Source organism: Maylandia zebra, linkage group LG7 (assembly GCF_041146795.1).
Source record: "Maylandia zebra isolate NMK-2024a linkage group LG7, Mzebra_GT3a, whole genome shotgun sequence".
NCBI classification, from domain to species: Eukaryota; Metazoa; Chordata; class Actinopteri; order Cichliformes; family Cichlidae; genus Maylandia; species Maylandia zebra.
This window is the reverse complement of record NC_135173.1, coordinates 21532579-21551725: the sequence shown is the minus strand read 5'-3', so window position 1 is coordinate 21551725 and position 19147 is coordinate 21532579. Positions and strand designations below refer to the sequence as shown.

General features: G+C 41.0%; 2 protein-coding genes across 3 annotated transcripts in view; both read left to right on the top strand.

The window, feature by feature from the left end:
* The window catches only part of peak1 (pseudopodium-enriched atypical kinase 1), a 103934-nt gene extending 98913 nt beyond the window's left edge, over positions 1-5021 (top strand). For both annotated transcript variants that reach the window (XM_004570286.5, XM_004570287.4), the window contains one exon: positions 470-5021. In XM_004570286.5, the coding sequence (XP_004570343.3) occupies positions 470-1825 (1356 nt within the window). In that variant the 3' untranslated portion in view covers positions 1826-5021. The remainder of the gene's footprint in view (positions 1-469) is intronic.
* Positions 5022-8659: 3638 nt separating this feature from the next.
* Positions 8660-19147, top strand: part of syt12 (synaptotagmin XII) — a 28906-nt gene continuing 18418 nt past the window's right edge. Inside the window, exon 1 of the mRNA XM_004570288.5 lies at positions 8660-9295. The gene's annotated coding sequence lies outside the window, so the exon portion shown is untranslated. The remainder of the gene's footprint in view (positions 9296-19147) is intronic.

The following is a 19147-nucleotide window of genomic DNA, read 5'->3' as shown; positions in this document are numbered from 1 at the left end:
CCCGCCTGTGACAGGTTTCATGTTTAAAACCTCGAAGTTATTTCCTAAAGCAGCTAAGCATCTTGTTTTTTTTAACCAAACTGTGCACTGACAGGGGTAAGGGGTGCATTTCGAGGTGTATTTTTAGCCATGGATCGATACACATCCAATGCTTCTGTAAGCGTTTCTGACAGCAGGACAGTGTATGTGACAGAGACTCAAAATAAAGGAACGATGCCGACGTTTTTGCCGACACTAAGGGTAACAGTGTGGCTCATTTGTGTCGTTTCTGCTGTGTGTCACAGAATCGTCGGGTTATTTCGTGACAGTAAGAAAACTAGAATATCATTGAAGTTTCCCCTATGTTTCATTGCTGATATATGGACAAATAAGATCTGAAAATGACTTTAGGTTGATTGAATTCTCATCTTCAACTCAAGACATTGGACTGACAGTGATTTTTCTCTGACATTTATTTGTACTTCTTCAGATCTGTCGGAGCCAGGTGAAGGAGACCCAGCAGCAGTTTTTCCACAGCCTCGCAGTGAGGCAGAGCCTGCCAGTGCACTTCAACATCCAGCAGGACTGTGGCCACTTCCTGGCTGATGTTCCTGCCCGCCTGCTGCCCTGGGAAGAGGAAGAAGAGGAGGAAGAAGCAGATAAGGAGGAAGGGGGGCCGACAGTAAAGGACAAAGAGGCTAAGATGGCAGATTCAAAATCGCCTTCTCCAAATGGGAAGCTAGATGAAGTCCCGGCTGCGGGTCACATGAACACAGCTGGCCGCTTGAGGAGCCGAGTGGTGGTGATCACACGTGAGGTGCCCTTCCAGACAGTGGCCGACTTTGTCAGAGAAGGCATGAGCCGGCACACTCAAAACCCGGAGCTGTATGAGCGTCAGGTCTGTCTGCTGCTGCTGCAGCTTTGCTCCGGGCTGGAGCACATGAAACCTTTCCACGTGACCCACTGTGACCTGCGACTCGAAAACCTGCTGCTGGTCCAATGCCAGCCTGGCAACCCCTGGAATCTGGACTTACTGGAGCCCAACAATAACAGCAACGGCAGCAGCTCGGGGGCAAGCGCTGCAGCCACCGCTGCCGCCAACTCCACCTGCCCCGCACGCCTCATCATCAGCAACTTCTCCCAAGCGAAACAAAAGACCACTCTCATGGCCACTGACCCCGGCACGCTGCGCGACCAGTCGAGGCTGGCACCCGAAATCATCACAGCCACCCAGTACCGCAAGTGTGATGAGTTCCAGACTGGGATTCTGATCTATGAGATGCTGCACAGACCCAACCCCTTTGAGGAGACGCCGGAGTTGAAGGAGCGGGAGTACACCTGGGCCGACCTTCCACCGCTGCCCGTGAGATCGCTTTACTCACAGGGGCTGCAGCAGCTGGCGCGCTTGCTGCTCACCGTTAACCCCTCCGAAAGAATCCGGATGGCCGAGGCGCGGGCCTGCCTCCAGTGCCTCCTCTGGGGACCTCGGGAGGACTTGTTTCAGGCGCTGGGCTGCAGCAGCACCGGGCCTATGTCCGGGGCCACTTCGGGCCAACGCGAGGCCACCCTGCAGAACTGGCTGGACCTCAAGCGGACACTGATGATGATCAAGTTCGCAGAGCGCTCGCTGGACAACGCCTGTGGCGTGAGCCTGGAGGACTGGCTGTGCTGCCAGTACCTGGCGTTCGCCACCACAGAGACCCTCGGCCGGGTGGTGCACATCCTGCAACAGCCCCAACAGCATCCCCCATCTCCGAATGAGAACCAGCCAGTGCACCCAACACAGAACCAAACTCAAATACATCCAGCACACACCTTTCACTTGACTCCTTCGCAGCCACTCTGAGTTTCTCTGCCCAACTGTTACTATGGCAACAGAGCCAACATATCCCCCCTGTGTGGTCCCTCTGCTGATGTTAAAAGTGTGATGTAAGCTAATAGTCAGCTCCACAGTGCTCACCTAAAACAAAACAGCTGCTTGTGCTGTGTCTGTGTTTTCTTCTTGGACTGAATCGGCTGTGCTAATTGAAATCATTTTGGCTCTCGTCATCAATGCCCCGCGTCTTCACATATCATGAGTTTATCACTCCACCAGTACTAATTATTTTAAGATTTTGTGTTTCTGAGACAAGTCTCCAGACTTGGAGAGTTGTGAGTACTCAGTGTTAAATATCATTTTCACGCCATCTGTCTACAGGGTTTGAGGGAGTGTGAAATGAAATAACTAAGCTTCTACGGTGATGCATATTGATATTCTGCAAGTTTTGTCTGACATCTAAAGGGACACCACGGTCAGAATTTAGAAAGGAAACTGAGAATTTGGAGTTTCATCCCAATAATTTGACTCTTTTTTTTTTACGCAGTGTTGTATTATAAGCAAGTTTTATTTGAATCAGAAAAAAGGGGAGTGTAGGGAGGATTTGAAATGAAGGGAGTGGAGGAAAAACAAGCTTTTGCCAGACATGAGGACATGGCTGAACATTGAATTTAATATATTTTAGTCTTGACATTTGCACAGCTGAGACTTCTTCATTTACTCATTGTGCTTTTAGAAATTCAAAAGCCAGTATGAAGTTGAAATTAACAAAAAAAATTTAAACATAAATAATTATCAAAACACATTTCTGCACAGAGCTTTGTAGAGGTGGGTGACGAACACTGAGCTAAACTTGGCTTTTCATTTAATGTTTTTACGCTTCGAAGTTGGAAAAGGCTCGACCGCCCTGGCTGCTGGTTTGGGTTCTTGTTGGCGTATGTGCAATTAATACCTGTCTTTTATTTCTTTTTGAGGTAACAGCATTATGCAGTCTTTTACTAATACTCTCTTCCTTTGTTTTTGTTTTGTGGCACATAAACTGATCAGTTTCATTTCAATCCTGCAACTTAAGAAGCAAGGTAAAGTTCAGTGGAAAGTACTTCTTATAGTAGATGGGATATTTCAGGGACTGCAAAAAAGTTATTCTTTGTCGATCGTTTTATCTTTTTGTCGAGTTGTTTTTGAACGGTTCTGCGTTACGGATGACATTTGCACATTTACATTTGGAACGCTGGTGCCCCTCGGTGGAGCCCGGAGCACACGGTGAGACTGAATAAAGTTCCTGTGAATCTGAGGAGCTGGATCTGATGTGTTTTGCAGCGTGTGGAATGTAAACGTTTGTGTGGACTGAAACGGACATTTGTTCTCATCTGCTCTACAAATGTGCTTTTTTTAGTTCAACCACTTAGTTTCATGTATAAATTCTATCTTGGAGAGAAACTAATTACACAGCCACTGACACTTGCTTCCATTCCTCCTATATTGTTTGTTTCCCCTCTTCTCTTTTCCCCCTTTGCTCTACCAGTAGGAGAGTAAATCCTGTATTGATGCTTCCTGCTTGTCACTCTGAATTAAACGAGCTCTGTGTTATTGACTTTCCAGTCTGGAGTCAGTAAAACCAAGACATGTACAGAAGCCTCAACCAGTAACACTTTATAACACAGTCCATAACTAAGAGTGTAATTCTCCTGTAATTTAGTGGAATTTTAACACATTTTATTTGAAACTGCAATGTAATTATATCCACATACAAATATTTAAAAGGTCGTATAATGGAATAACGGGGTAAAAAGTTAGATTTTTACTGGAAACAAAGAAGTATTCATACTGTAAGTAATTGTAAAAACAAACAATATTTCTCTATCTTACACCGTAGGTGCTCTGTACTTTTCAGGGCATGGCCCAGTTATGGAGTGCCCTGACCTTGCTTAATTTCCAGATATTTTTACAGGACAGGAGAAACAATTTTAGGCAATATGTAATTAACTGTGAATTTTGCAGACAAACAGTATTTTCCTTTTCTACATCATAAGTATGCTCTACTTCTCGGAGTGTATCTGTATTATGGAGTGACTGAACCTCGCCTTTTACACCCTTAATGTTCATTATGTCTCCTTCGCTGTAAAATACTTAGAAGTTTGGCGTGGTTAAGCCACTCCCATGACCCAGAAAATGCAGTGTACTTACAATGTAAGATAATGTTTTTCTATTAAAGTACCAAGAAATTATGCAGTACTTACAGTGTAATTATTTCTGTTTCCTATAAAAACCTAACGTGTTACACCATTATTCCAGTGCACCTATCTTGAAGTATTTGTATCTAAATATAATTACATTGTCATTTCAAATAAATACATTACAATTCCATTCAATTACGAGGGAAGTATGCCCTCAGTCAGCGGCTGTATTATAAAGTGTTACCATTGAATTTAATGTGTCGAACAAAACACCCCGAATAATATCTGTATCCCAGAATTTAATACTTGGAGGACTGGTGCTGCAAATTTACTTTATTTCAGATGTGCAAAAACTTTGTGGTCCTTGGAGCAAAAAACGAGACAAAGCAGGTTTAAAGTTTGTTACTGTGTTCAAGGGTTTGTGTACTGAGGAATGTGTGTGGGACAGCACTGGTGGCTGTCCTTGTATTCAGAGTTAAGCCTTTATATATTAAATATAGTATAAATATATATATATAACCTTTATCTATTTTAATCCACACTATTTTGTGGCGTACGGAGCACTTCTATTTCTGTCACGAGAGTCTAATAATCATTTTATCTTTTAAAAGCTTTACTTGATTTTCTTCCACCTTGCATGTTTTGGAGGAAGAACAAGGTGAGTAGTTATCACTGTCCTACACAAAGAATCAATTGTAAAAGATCCCAATCATTCAGTTGCATCCACGCAAAGAACAATGTACAGTATTTTTACCCCTCTTGTAAAGTTACCTGCGTAGGAGAAAAACCACTTTGGCTGAAGGATGACTTTTGAACGCACCACTGAACCATAATATTCATCCGCCGTTTGGAATACGGCGGACGTTGTTTTCTGTTCCTCTTTCTGCTCTGGTTTTCTCTTTTGCATTGTTAACTGCCACTGAATCTAAAAATGGAAGCTCTCCAGGGCTTTCTAAGTATGTGTACAGTATGTCTCCTGGCCTGCAGCCATTTATTGTTGTTCAATTTAACCAACAGTAACAGAACAATAAATATATGTTTTTTATATATACTCTTTGTGCTCTGTGTCATTTTTGCTTGATTTAACTGTTTAGAAAAGGAAGGATTTCAGTCTTTCTGCCAAAGTTTTTATTACTTTTTTTTCTTGGAAATCAGGATAGTTATTTTAGGTCATTCCATCCATCCATCCATCCATTCGCTACCGCTTATCCTTTTCAGGGTCGCGGGGGGCGCTGGAGCCAATCCCAGCTGTCATAGGGCGAGAGGCGGGGTACACCCTGGACAGGTCACCAGTCTGTCGCAGGGCCAACACACAAGGACAGACAACCATTCATACTCACATTCACACCTAGTGGCAATTTGGATTATCCAATTAACCTATCCCCACAAACTGCATGTCTTTGGACGGTGGGAGGAAGCCGGAGTACCCGGAGGGAACCCACGCAAACACGGGGAGAACATGCAAACTCCACACAGAAAGACCCCGGCCTGATGGTGGAATTGAACTCAGGACCTTCTTGCTGTGCGGCAACAGTGCTAACCACCGTGCTACAGTGCTGCTATTTCAGGTCATTCTTGACCTGAATTGATACAGCCACATCAGCAAAATAAGAATTGTCCTCAAGCTCAATGCTGATAAGGAGCCTTTAAATTATTTACAGTGGGCATTATAAAACTGGAAACATGGGTTGTTTTTTTACTCTGTAAAGTACTCAGCAGTTTGTGTTTAAATGAGGTTTTTGTTACTTAAAAACCACATTGAAAGTGGTTTTAAGGAATAAACACATTTCTTTTTAAACAAGTTTCTGTTTATCCCAAATGCCTGTATTGGTACTGTCTGCTTGCCTCCGTGATAGCTTTCAGAATTAATTAAAGCAAAATCCCCTCCAATTTTTGCTTTTATTGTAATATAACAAGAGTGAATGGGAAGGTGTGTAACATGGCAGTGAGACCTGCTATGATGTATAGTGTAAAGAATGTGAAACCGACAAACACAGACAGAAGAGCGAGCTCGAAGTTTCAGAGTTAAAGATGCTAAGTTTTTCCAATGGACATCCGAGGGACAACTGAGGTCGAGCAGCTTGGAGACAAAGTTAATGAGTAAAGTCTGAGATGGTTGGACACGTGCAGAGCAGGGATGGTGGATGTTTGGAAGGATGCAGGAGATTGAGCTACCAGGCAGGAGGTAAGGTGGAAGACCTCAGAGTAGATTGATGGATGGAGTGAAGATTGTATTGACATGCAGAGGGTTGGTGTGACGGAGCAAGATGATCTGCTATGGCGACCCCTGAAGGAACTAGCTGATAAGAAGATGTAGTTCTCTGCCAATGTTCACCACCAGATGGCGGCATGCTAAAGAACAACAACATGCACCGCTCTCCAGTGTTCAAAATCTCTTTACTGGCTGACTCTGTTTAGTAGTGTGTACCACATTCAAGCATCTGTGAAGCTGTGAAAAGGAGTAAATACCTGCAAGTACATGTATTTACATTACATAAACAAATTAAATCACCTCTTTGGGCCAAAATAACAACTTTGCAGTTCTTCATCAACACACTGCTGAGTGTCTGTGATGGCATCAGCCACACAGGGGTAAATCAGTCCATTTGTTCACTTTATGAGTTTGGTTTGCAGTTTTCTTCATTAATATAATTCATTAATCATTTGGTTAAACCCCCTGATAATATGAGGCACGCACATAATATTGTGTGGTTTTTCTAAAAATGTTTTGTTATATTAATTATGTTTCTTTTTCTTTGAGTTACCTGGTTTTGGGCGGTGGCTGTTTCCTGTCTGGGCGAAAGGCGTGGCTGAGGACTCTGAGAGCAAAATGCCTGCTCAGCAGGACAGACCATGTGCTTATCAGGAACAGGGGTGTTTTAGGTTTACTTAGGTTAATCTGTGCTTAGGTAATATTAGTGTGTTTGTTTTCCCCCTATTGTGTGTAAATGGTTTGGCCAAACCACTATAAAAGCTACCCTCATGCATCTTTGTAATTAGGTCAGTTTGTGAGTTAAGTTGTGTCCACTTTGTTTATTTAAGTTTCTGGAAATTACTTTTTGCAGAGTTATATCTAGTTGACCTCTTTTATGGGCCTGCTAATTATGTTTTTGAATTTTGTCATTTTTGAACTTTTTGAGGGTTAAAATAAAGAAAAGTTTTTTGAAGATTTTGCCTGTGTCCTCTATGCCTTGGCTGCTTGGTCCCTCACAGTGTCTAATCTGTATCAGCGAATAATCACAAAAGATGTGGGTGCATGTGTATGTGTGTCCTGTGGGTGGTCAAATCAAAACATAGCATTTCCGCCTGATTTTTGAAACACAGTTTTGGCTCATTTGAATCAAGTTGAATGAGATCAAAGAGGTCAGTCTGGTGCTCAGAGGATCCTGCGGCGATGGCCTTTGGCATGCGTTTGACCAATCATTCAGGTGAGCTATGACAACACCTCCAGAATTTAGAGTTATTATACGGTTGGGAAAGTGTAGCTGTCCAAACTGCTGAATAAACACCTAAATTGTCCTTTATGGGTTTTGTTATTTGTTTAACGGTTTTATAGCTATTATTTTATACGATGTTAGCTGGAATTTGCAGGTTTTCCACAACTTTTTGCAAATTCAAAAGTGGATTTTGCAACTTTTTGCAAATAGAAGGTCCTCGAGGTGATCGTGTATGCATTAAAAAGGATCTTTTATGCTATTCTCTTTTTGTCACGTGTGTTCCAGTGATGGATGTTCATATTAAACGTGGCCATGAGCATAGAAACTCGCATAACCTGGATGTCATGGCTTCAAGCTGCTTTAAACATAGTTTTCTAATCGTCGCGCTCTATGATGTTGATTAGAACAGAGAGCCTTAATATCCCGCACTCTTAGAATCTTTAAAAAAAAATTGAAAAGAATGTGTTGTTACACACTTTAACACATGTAAAACAAAAACATTTAATTTCACACCTTGTGTGTTGGTTTTAGCCCGCACAGCTCTGGGCAACTGCTGTGTGGGGCAGCCAATCAGAATAAAGCTTGCTTAAAGGACTAAAATTCATTTTTTGGAAGGCTGACAGTAGATATACAGCTTTGCCAAGGCCCAGTATGAGTAAAATGTAGTCTGAACTGTGGAGCATGGGACTCAAGGATTTGGGATTGAGTGAAGCATGTCCCCTTTAAGATTCAGACTTTGATCTTATTTCATATTTCAAGCATTTTATATGCAAAACTGAGATGAATGAAAACTATTTCCAGCAAGAACTGTCTGGGTTAGTTTTCAGCTCAGTTATTAAAATTACTTTTATTTGTGTCTAATAATGTTTTAAAGACCAGCTGATGGTTTGTAATTACAATGTTGGGCTTGTAAAGTAACATTTAAAAAAAAAAATCACATATCATATGAGCTGTGTCTTTGCAGCATTTCACTCATTAAAACCGACTGCAGCATGTAGTGAGTGCACACTAGTTGGAAATAGTTTAATTAGAATTATTTGGGGGAAATGAGGACTGATGCATGTTTTTCTTATCAGAGGTTTCATTACTGCACCATGCCAGCCTCCAGCACAGACAGTTATGCAATTTCACACTGAATCATCCCTAACAGCTCAAATCTCAGATGAATCAGGGTGGTGGTGATGGCGGTGGAGGAGGTGGAGGTTTGTTCAGCAGACAGATTTTGATCATTTGAGGTGGGGGGCGCAGGAGAGTTTTCACAGGCGTCAGATTTGTGGAGGGATGCTGAGGGTGACTTCAAAAGTTTGGGTGTACCTGTGTACCTCTCTCTCACTCAAACACACACCTCCTCCTCGTGCGCGGGGTTGTGTAACAACAGTGTGTGCACGTAGAGCAGGCAGGTCCTCCCCACTGCTGCTGTTGTGAAGCCTTGAAGGAGGAGGAGGCGGTGGTCGAGTCTATCGAGCAGCCCGAAGGTAGAAGTTGCGCTGCAGGGGTGGGACTTCATTTGTGCAGTCGGTCGGAGGTTCATCTGCGGCTCTGGCTGCAGCTTTCTGCAGACCTTAGTGACGGAAACACACGGACCCCTCTGAGTTAAACATCAAACCCTCCTCCTCCTCTTCTTCTTCTCCCTCTTTTCCCTCCTCCGGTTGGCCGTATCTGAACGCTTCCGGATGCGCTGACCCAGCAGCAGCTCCTCCACCATCAGCACCATCATCAGTGTGAACGCCGTGTCCCTCCCTCCACCTCCCCGGGGTAGATAAACCCGACCGGCACCGCTGTCATCGGATGGAGAGAGCCGCCTGAAGAAGGGAGAGCGGTGGAGTTGGTCTACCCCCCACCTCCTCTTCCTCCTTCCTCTCCACTGCGCCAAAAGAAAACTCCCGGTAAGAAATGCGTGCTAACTCCGGCCGGCTGGCTCGGTCGACCACCTGCCAGCAGCTCCGTGCGCTCCCGCTGAGCATAAACATGCAACCCAGACCCGGGACCTTGCTCCCGGGCTTCCGTGTTGGCATGAGGGGATTCATTTAAATTCATTAGAGACGCCTGTGAATACATTCCAGCAGACGGGATGGCGGGATATGCTTCGCTTCTGTGTGTGTGCGTGTGTGTGTGTGTGTGTGTGTGCGTGCGTGTTTGTGTGTCTCTGCCTGGCTTTTTGATCCAAATATTGATTTGCGTTGCAAGTCGACTGAAGTGCAGGCGCAGGGCACGTGAGACTGGTTAGATGTCTGTGAGGATGCTGTGAAAATATGGAGACGGCTAAAAGTTGCTTTAAGACAGACGTTTGTTGTTAAGGATTTAAAGCAGGGATAAAAACGTTGGCATCATTGGAAAGTTCGGGATACTTTGGAGTTGAGTATTGTTGTAAAACCTAGCTCACTTTCACAGAGGTGGATTAAAGTTATTAACCTAGTAAGTAACCGTTTTACTTAGTAGGCTGACAGTTTGTGTTTAATTTTACTACTCTATAGCAGGGGTGTCAAATATAAGGTTCGGGGTCCAGAATCGCCCGCCCAGGACTCCAATATGGAGTTTATTGTAGTTTTGAATTTTCATATTAGTTTTAAATTTGTATTTCATTTTGACTTTTTTTTTTTTTTTTTTTTTTTAAATATTTTTATTGAGAGACAAGTGTACAGTAGTTTACAATGACAAGACAATCTGTTCCCCTCACATATTTTTTAGTTTTTCTTACATGAACAGACACAATAACACACACACAGGCACATCTACACACACGCTTAAGTAAACAAACAAAACAAAACCTAATAAGAAACCCAAAACAAACACAAACCCCAAAAGGGGGGAAAAAAAAAAAAAAAAAAAAGAAAAAGGGGGGGGGGGGGGGGGGGGGGGGGGAAGAGACATGATATTAATCAGCTGGTAGAGCGTTTAATGACTTGCAATAGTCCACGAAGGGGCCCCAGATAGAATAAAATTCTCTGTATTTGCCCTTCGCCACAAGGCCTATCTTTTGCAATTTAAGAGATGACATCACATCTCTAAACCAAAAAGAAACTGAAGGTGGCTTTGAAGATTTCCAAAGGAGTAAGATGCAACGTCTAGCCAAAAGTGATGTAAAGGCTAATATTTTGAAGTGTGTAGGGTCGGTTAGACCAGTGTTGACTGGAAGCCCAAAAACAGCTAGAAAAGGGTCCATGCAGATTTGGGTCCCAAGAGCTTTGGAAAGAATAACTGAATACTGACTCCAGAAGCCATGGAGTCTTGGGCACAGAAAGAACATATGGCCTAGGTCACATGGGGTGGCATGACATCTCTCACACTGATCCATCACTTGTGGGTAAATCTCAGACAGACGAGACTTTGAATAGTAAACCCTGTACAACACCTTGAACTGGATGAGTTGTAACCTGGCACAGGACGTACTATAACGGACATTGGATACTGCTTTCTCCCATTGCTGATCCGAAAAAATTATTCCTAACTCCTGCTCCCAAGCCCCCCTAATTTTAGCAACGGAATGGACATTTAAATCCATAAGTTGTTTATATATTAAAGATATAATTGACTTCTTATTGGGTTTAAGGGATATCATTTTGACTTTTTAAAAAATTCAGTTTAGTTTCCAAGGTAGATTTTCTTATGTTGGTTTATGTTTTATTTGTTATTAGTCTCAGTGTTTTAGTCCTTTTATTGTTATTGTATGGGGCCGTATGTAAGAGGCAGGACTCACAGTTTTGTAGGCATTCAGAGTCTCAATACAGCACTTCACACATACATCAGTGACTCATTACGTAAGCTAAGGATATTTTTATTTTCTTTTGGTTCATTTTCCAAGTTCACAAAATAGTTTTCAGTTCATTTTTATTTTTTCACATCTAGTTTTTAGTTTAGTTAACTACAATAACCTTTGAACGAAGACATAGAGTTTGGACTTCTAATTGTATTTTCTATGATATTAGCTTTTCCTACTAAGAAAAATCGTCCCCATGGTCACTCATAGTGCACTAAAGTAACTAAGTGTTACATAAACATTTAAATCAAAGAAAATGCTCTTTTTCCACTGTTTCCTATGTATTTTCATTTATTGTTTTTCAGTTTAGAACATTTTGTAATACAACTGTCTGACAAAGAACGCATACAAGACATCTTAGCTTCTATTGTTGGTGAGTGAAATTTTGTAATTTTATTTGTGTTCATTAAATTTTTTCATGAAAGTCATTAGCAGGTACCTGTTTGTGATGCAGCCATACTGTATGGATTCTCCTCATGCTGCCAAGTGTTAGCTGATAACCTTGCACTGCACCATCTCAGGCTAATAGAGTCACTTTTGGCCCAAAAAACAATAACATGGAAACAGCTAAAGCTGAAACCAAGAATTCAAACGAGGACTTTACAAACCAGTGGGTGATGTCGTAGTGGCCATGTCCATCTTCTATATACAGTTTTTTTCTTTAATCTTTCAGGTTTTCCTCCAAATGTTTTTTTTTAAAATTATTATCATGAAAAAACAGATAGTGTAGTTCAAATGAAACATGATGTCACCACTTGGCTAAAGTGCCAGCAGCTTAAACATTACCCATCCTTAGGGAAACACGGAGGTAACAGATACACACTAAAGGCTGGGAAACAATGTCAGGATCTCACAGAGAGGAAAATTATACAAGTTGAGCTTTTAATTTGAATGTTTTCCACCATAACGCTATTAAATGATGTAGATAATTATGCCTTAAAGATAGTAATTTAGTTAATGCTCCTTCCTGCTCGGTGTTTTCTGCAGTGATATTTGTGACTTTAGGGGCCTTGCTTTTACTCTTAAGAGGACTGTTTGTACCAACTCCCTGGGAACCTTTTTGTATCAGTCAAAGGATGTGTAGGAGCAGACTCTCTGTACTTCAGAGGTGTTTTTAGTAAAGACGAAATGAACTTAACATCTAAAGAGGATTTAAAATACTTGTTTTCTTTTTTACTTTTATTTTGACATTTGAAATGAGGGGATTCATCTCGTTAGTCTGGCTTCCTCCATGAGTGTTTTCCTGCACTTTTCTAATCGTGCCAAAAGCCTGTGCGAAGCGACGTGTGTGTCGCCGTCACTGAGTTGAAATACGAGATCCTCAGAATCTGATTCCTCCACCAGCACTCGCAATCATCTCAGCCATTCGTTTAACACCTACTCCTATTTCTCCCTCTCTGTCATGGGCTTTCCCTGTCTCTCTCTCTCTCTAACACGCACACACACAAACACTCTCTCTCTCTTTCAGCCTTAACACACTCTCTTCACCTCCCATTGTCCGTGTTGAACTCCTCTGGGAAAAAAGTGTTATTACATTAAGGAAACTGAGAACACTCAGACGAACACCGGCTCTGCGAGGCTACGGAAACACCCGAGGCCCACAGCCATTATCAAAATGGTATTTCTTAACAACAAGGACTGGGTTTCCCTTAATGTATCACATCCAATATTTTCAGACCAGACTGTGTAATGGATTGACTCGTTTTTTATGGTGAATGCCTGTGGTCAGAGCAGTTTTGCTGCCAAATGTAACTAGAGCTCACCTCTCCCAGAGATGCCTCAAAAGGCAGCAAGGCTACAAAGAGAATCATAGTGTCCCGAGATGAATCACATTTAGGAGACTTTAGCTCTAAGAGCAGTGAGCAGTGTTGACACAGTATAAAAGTGGCTGCTTAACTTCACTGTTATCTTGAAGCGATACAACATTGATGCTAATAAACAGGAAGTCCAGCATTGGGCTATTCTTTAGGTTTAAAGCTAAAGGTGTTCAAAGTAAGTACCTATTTCTGCCCAAATAATTTTGCACTTGAGTGCAGTTCCTTAAGAGTTAATCAATAAATCTGTGCTCAAAGCCTTTAACCTCTTTGGAGAATTTAAGCTTCCACCTACTTTCACATTACTGAAATGAAGCAAACCTTTATCCGAGACATTAAGGCAGGTCCAGCAGACACTTTCTAAGTGCTTTCCCTGTCCTTATTAGTCAAATTGTGAAGTGGTTAATCTCATAAGTAGTGGGTGTAATTAATTACAGGGACAGAGAGCAAAACATCACACATAAGCACATTAGCTTTTCTGTTTTAATCTGAGGGCAGCAGGTTTGATTACAAAACTGATGAAAAACTGTTGGCATGGAAAAACTCATTTCAGGTTGCAGGAATAAATGCAAACAGTCAGCAAATTCTAACAGGCTATCATTTTAAGGGCCGTGGTTATGTTGTGATGCGTCCATGATTGAGCTGATTCTGTAATAACAGCATGTTCTGTCGTCCTGTGACAGAAGGCAAAATCCTAACAAACGTTACTCCATCATTAACTCAACCAAACAGGAGTAGTGCTTCTGTTTATCCACTCTGTGCTGTATATCGGCCTTTTGGACATTTGACTGCAGGATTTTTCTTCATCGCAAAACACCCACAGCTTTTTCTCTCTCTGGCAAAGAGTGAGAGAAAATATTTAACCTCCAAATTTCTGGGGACAAATCAAATTCCGGTTGTGAGGGTTGTTGAAGCAGCTCTCCGCTGGGTAATCACATTAGATGAAAAGCAAACAGCTCTCTGAATTCTACTTTTGCAAAAAAAAAATTTCTTCTCCCTCCCATCATCATACTTTGGATTAAAATTGATTTGCAGACATCTTGACACTCTCTTGATCAGTCACTGGGACATCATGGCACACAGCATACTCATTTGACAGATTGCCAGTCCATCTCAAGCCCAGCACAGAAGAGACATCCATCCATTCATGCTTGAATTTGTGAATTTAGAATCCCCAAATAACCTAACATGATTAACTTTGGATTGTTGGGGGAAGTCTGAGTACCTGGAGAGAATACATGCAGGCAAACTGTTAGTAGTGTTTGCTTTAGGGTCTGTTAGCGTGAGCCCCAAGTTTGCACATGAAGCACAACAATGATCACTATCACCAGTTACAGTCCAAGACAATGGAGTCTGAGTATGTCTAACTGGATGACGATAGACAGAAAAAAGGGGCGTGTCAAGAAGGGGAGCATGGGGTGACACCAGCCCCATCTAAAATATGATTGACCCCCATTCCTGGTGCCACCTCACAAAAGTCATTGGACTAGAGATACATCAGTTTTTTTAATCCACAAGAGTACTTGTACTAGTACTATGTTGCTTTTTGATTTCACTCTACTATAGAGCAGGGCGATATGGCCAAAAATATTTATCACGATATATATTTGAAAATTTGCGATAACGATATAACTGACGATATAATTGATGCGAGACAAAATACAACTCCACAACATTACTAGCGCAAAAAGACAACCTTCCATTTATTTTCACTTAAACAAGAAGCTGGTTTTTATGTACATTAAAGCTTTATAAAAATGTAACAGTGCAAATGCAAATTCCTTGCTGAAAGTTTAACCAAAAGGCATTTCCAGTAGAAATGTGCTGACATATCCTGAGCATAACCATGTATAATATCCACTGAAGTTAAAAAGAGGTGCTTTGCAACATTAAACTGCAGTGTGCAGTACGTATTTTTCGGACCATAAGGTGCACAGGATTATAAGGCACATTAAGCGAAACAAAGCAGTCAGATAAATCAAACTTTATTAAACTCATTCTTCTTGCTTCCTCCACTTTTGTACCATTGATTCATTAATGTTGAATTCTCTGGCAGCTGCTCTGTTCCCATGTTGTTGCAGTATATTAATGACTAACCTCGTATTGTGGATGGATTATCTCAGTTGTTCTCCTGACTGAAGTTTGGTCCGTTTACAGCATCCTGCCATGCGATTGCATTTGTCTCTAACTATCAGAAACCTTAACGTTAACTTTTTTAAGTGGAAAAGTGTTAGTGTTCGTCCTCCAGCTTCACTGTTTATATTATGCTAACATAGCTGTGTCGCTAGCGATCACGTAGCACATCATTAAATACCAGCTAGCCCAACTTCAGTAACCCTATAAACGTCACTGCTGTTTAGTTTCCTGTCTTCATTTATGTTGGAAGTGATAGCAGAGCTGTACGTTTGAATTTTTTCAGAAATCTCTCAGTCAGAACATGCTATATCATGCTTGGGTAACTAGCGAAACTAGCGAGCTAACTTCCGCTAGCTTCCTGCTAACTTCTAACTCCGTTAAATGTAATAAATTTTGTTTTCATGGATGCCTGGAAGTTAAACTTCATAGTTACACCTGGTAAAGCAGCAATGCTGATCGTTTTATTAAAGATGAAAGAATTTAGACAGTTTTTAACTCTCAGTGATGCTGCAGTGTTCGTTTGACCTGAAGGATATGGAGTTTAGGACCCAGATTACTCCCAGATTTAAGAGCATCTTAGTCCGACAATAACGACGGCCGCTTGCATGTTCTGCAAAAAAATGTGCTTTGTCATGTATCTGACGGACAAACACCAAACCAGTTCCACATCACTGAAGTTGCACCATTTTTACAAACCAATTCTGGTTCATTTGTTTCACTCAACAATCGGCCATGTGCGTATGAAAACAAAGCCACTGCGCATGCGCGTTTTACTCATATTCTATCGCGATATTTCATTTTCCTATCGTTGCCTAACATTATACCGGTATTACCGTGAACGGTATAATATGGCCCAGCCCTACTCTACTACATGTATATTCTGAATGCCATTATTGGACTTCGTAATTATAAAATATAAAGATTTTGTTAATTTACTTTGGACTCACTAACTGTAGAAAAATAAGAACTTTCCTGTCAATCGTTTATCCATTAGTTAATTATTTTGATGTAGTATAAATGGTAATATGTGCGGGCCGTCTTTATCAATAGGAAAAACTGTACAAATTATGAAAGTACAGTTAAAAGGTCAAAATCTATGCACTCCTTCACATTTTCTAATAATGTCCAATGGGCCGGATTGGAGTCTTTGCTGGGCTGATTCTGGCCCCCGGGCCTTATGTTTGATGTAATGTTTGATGTACCTCCAATAATATGTATATGATTCTGAAGCATAATTACACACGAGTACATTGAGTTTGGATACTTTTATATATTTGACTATACAACTTGTGACCTATTAAGCTACTTAAGTAGCATTATCATTTTTAAAAAGCTACTTTGGGGGAAAAAAAGTATCCCTCATAAGATCAAGTTTAAATTCCTATGCAACTCCACTTTTCACATAGTAAATCTGCAGTATGATGACCATGACCTCCTGTGCTTTTGTACTGTAAAAGTTTTGAGTTTGGTGTTTTGTTCTTTAAACTCAGTGAGTGATGGAGTTGACTGGCTCCAACACGCAGAGTCTTCTTGCCTCCACTGGCAACGGCCAGTGCTGACTTTTTAAAAAGTGGCGCCAGCTACTTTTACTTTACTGTGCCGTCCAAACCAGAAAGTCAAAGTGCAGCCAGCTTGGAAGCAGACTGATGCGAGGAGGCAGGACAGAAGGAACTGAATGGACAAATATTACTTTGCTGACTCCACACAGGCCGCTGTGTTGGGTTACATCACACTGTTTCACAGAAAGCGGCAGGGAGGAAGTTAATTTGATTATGAGCCACTGGGCAAGATTAAAAGCAGAATTGATTGATCAGTTATTGGGAGAGCCAGGGAGTGAGAGAGTACCGGAGAGTCTGACAGGCCTGCGATCCCCTCCCCCTTCTTCTTTTATCCCTTCCAATGCTCATCTGTTTCCTATTGGTTTCTCCAAACAGACATTCATTCGTTATGTTGAAGCATCATCTCTTCTGTTATCTCATTGTTTTACCCGGTTATCTTACTTCACTGTTTATCTATACTCTCGCCTCTTCTTTTTTTGTATTCCTCTGTGTGTGTGTTCCTGTGTGGGAGAGGGAGACCATAAATCCATGTTCTTATTGATCACGCCTGTTTTAATATGCGTCTAAGAGAAGCCATCATTTCCTTTCTTCCTTGTTGTTTGCAGCAGCAGCAGCAGCTGTGCCGTAGTTATATCCAGTGTGTAGAATCTTCCTCTCTGTGAGCAGGTGTGTTACTTCTTTGTGTCTGAGCTGAATTTGTGGGTCAGATACAGATATAGAAGAGGCTGCTTGGTTTGTATGCAGCAGCTACAGTGTGTGTTTCTGGCTCTAGGTCAGACTGCACAGAAACCAAAATAACAAAGTGAGGTTTTCATGCTTTTAAAGTGTGGGCACTCATATGGAAATTATTCATAACTGAGTATTTTTCTTATTGTAGGTAAGCTTCATGATATCGGTTCATGTATGTTTTACAGTTTCTAGGATGTGCTATAATTTTTTTTCTGTTTTGAGGACCGTAATTTTGTGTTTTTCAAGCCCCCAAAAATGTAAATTACAAACTACATAGTGATTTTGTCACAGTGGGACACACAGGTGTATTTATGGAACGGATCCAAAAGAAGAGATGGGTGAGCATGAACCTGGGCAGCAGCAGACCCTGACGAGACTTAACATGAAGGCAACAGACGACCCGATAAAGAAGAGTAAGAGACAGAGGACTTAAATACACAGGAGGGTAATGAAGGAAGTGGAAACACCTGGAGAGACACAGCTGACACAAATGAACATGACACCACAAAGGGAAGTAAAACAAAACACACTGAACATGGAAACACTAGACTCTTCAAAATAAAGCAGGAAACATGGAGAGACGCAGACATGACAACACAAGCTTGACAATTAAAACATTGAATGGGGAGAGACTAACGCACAGGCAGAACTGAAAGTAAAACACTGAGGACAAGACAGATGACATAGAGGACAGGAAAGGACTTGACTCAGGAGACGTGGGAAACAAAATTAGAATAAAACTCAACCAAATCCTAACACAAGAACCTAAAATACTTCCAATATAACATAAGAAATCAAAATTTTTTATTATTATTTTTATTTTATTATTATAAAAACTATGTTACTACAATGGTCGTAGCATATCTATATATCTTTGTTTCCTAGCTCTTCCTAGATGCATTTATTAACTTGGATAAAACTTACTATACAAAGTACTTAGGGTACCAAGATTATTAACATCTATATCACTTTTGGGAATAAGTTTTATAACACTAAAATCCTTCAAATTATATATATTATGTGTAGTAGCTGATCTGAAGACGAATGGCGACATTACGTCTAAGTTACATGCATGTGTACATTGTTGACATTACGTCTAAATTATTTGTACGTTTATGTTGTTAACATAGCGTCTACGCTAGATGTACATGTGTGATGTTGATGTTTTGTGTACATTGTTTTTTGTGAATATGTTTTAGTTTAGTCTTTAGTCTCACTTCAGGGGTCACTGGAAGGTCACTGGAAGGCATTGTCATGCATATCTTTAAAATAAGTGTTTTCATTACTGAAGCTAACAAGTGCCAATGACCTGTAGGCCTAGTTTTTATTAAATATAATTCAATTCAGTTTTATTTATATAGCACCAAAGCACAACAAGAGTTGCCCTAAGGCACTTTATACTGTAAAGTAACTATCATACAATAATGCAAAGAAAACAGAGAAAACCCCAATAATCATACGAACCACTATGAGAAAGCACTTTGGTGACAGTGAGAAGGAAAAACTCCATTTTAACAAGAAGAAATGGATAGATACCATATTTCTAAGACTTTTAGGAGAGAGTACAATAACCTAATTTTTAAGTGAATTTAGAAGCAGAATATTAGAGGTCATCCAGGTCTTTATGTCTTTAGACATTCCTTCAGTTTAACTAATTGGTGTGTGTTACCTTCATGAACAAATAAAGTTGGGTGTCATCTGCATAGGAGTGAAAATATATCTGTGGAACTCCATAATTAACTT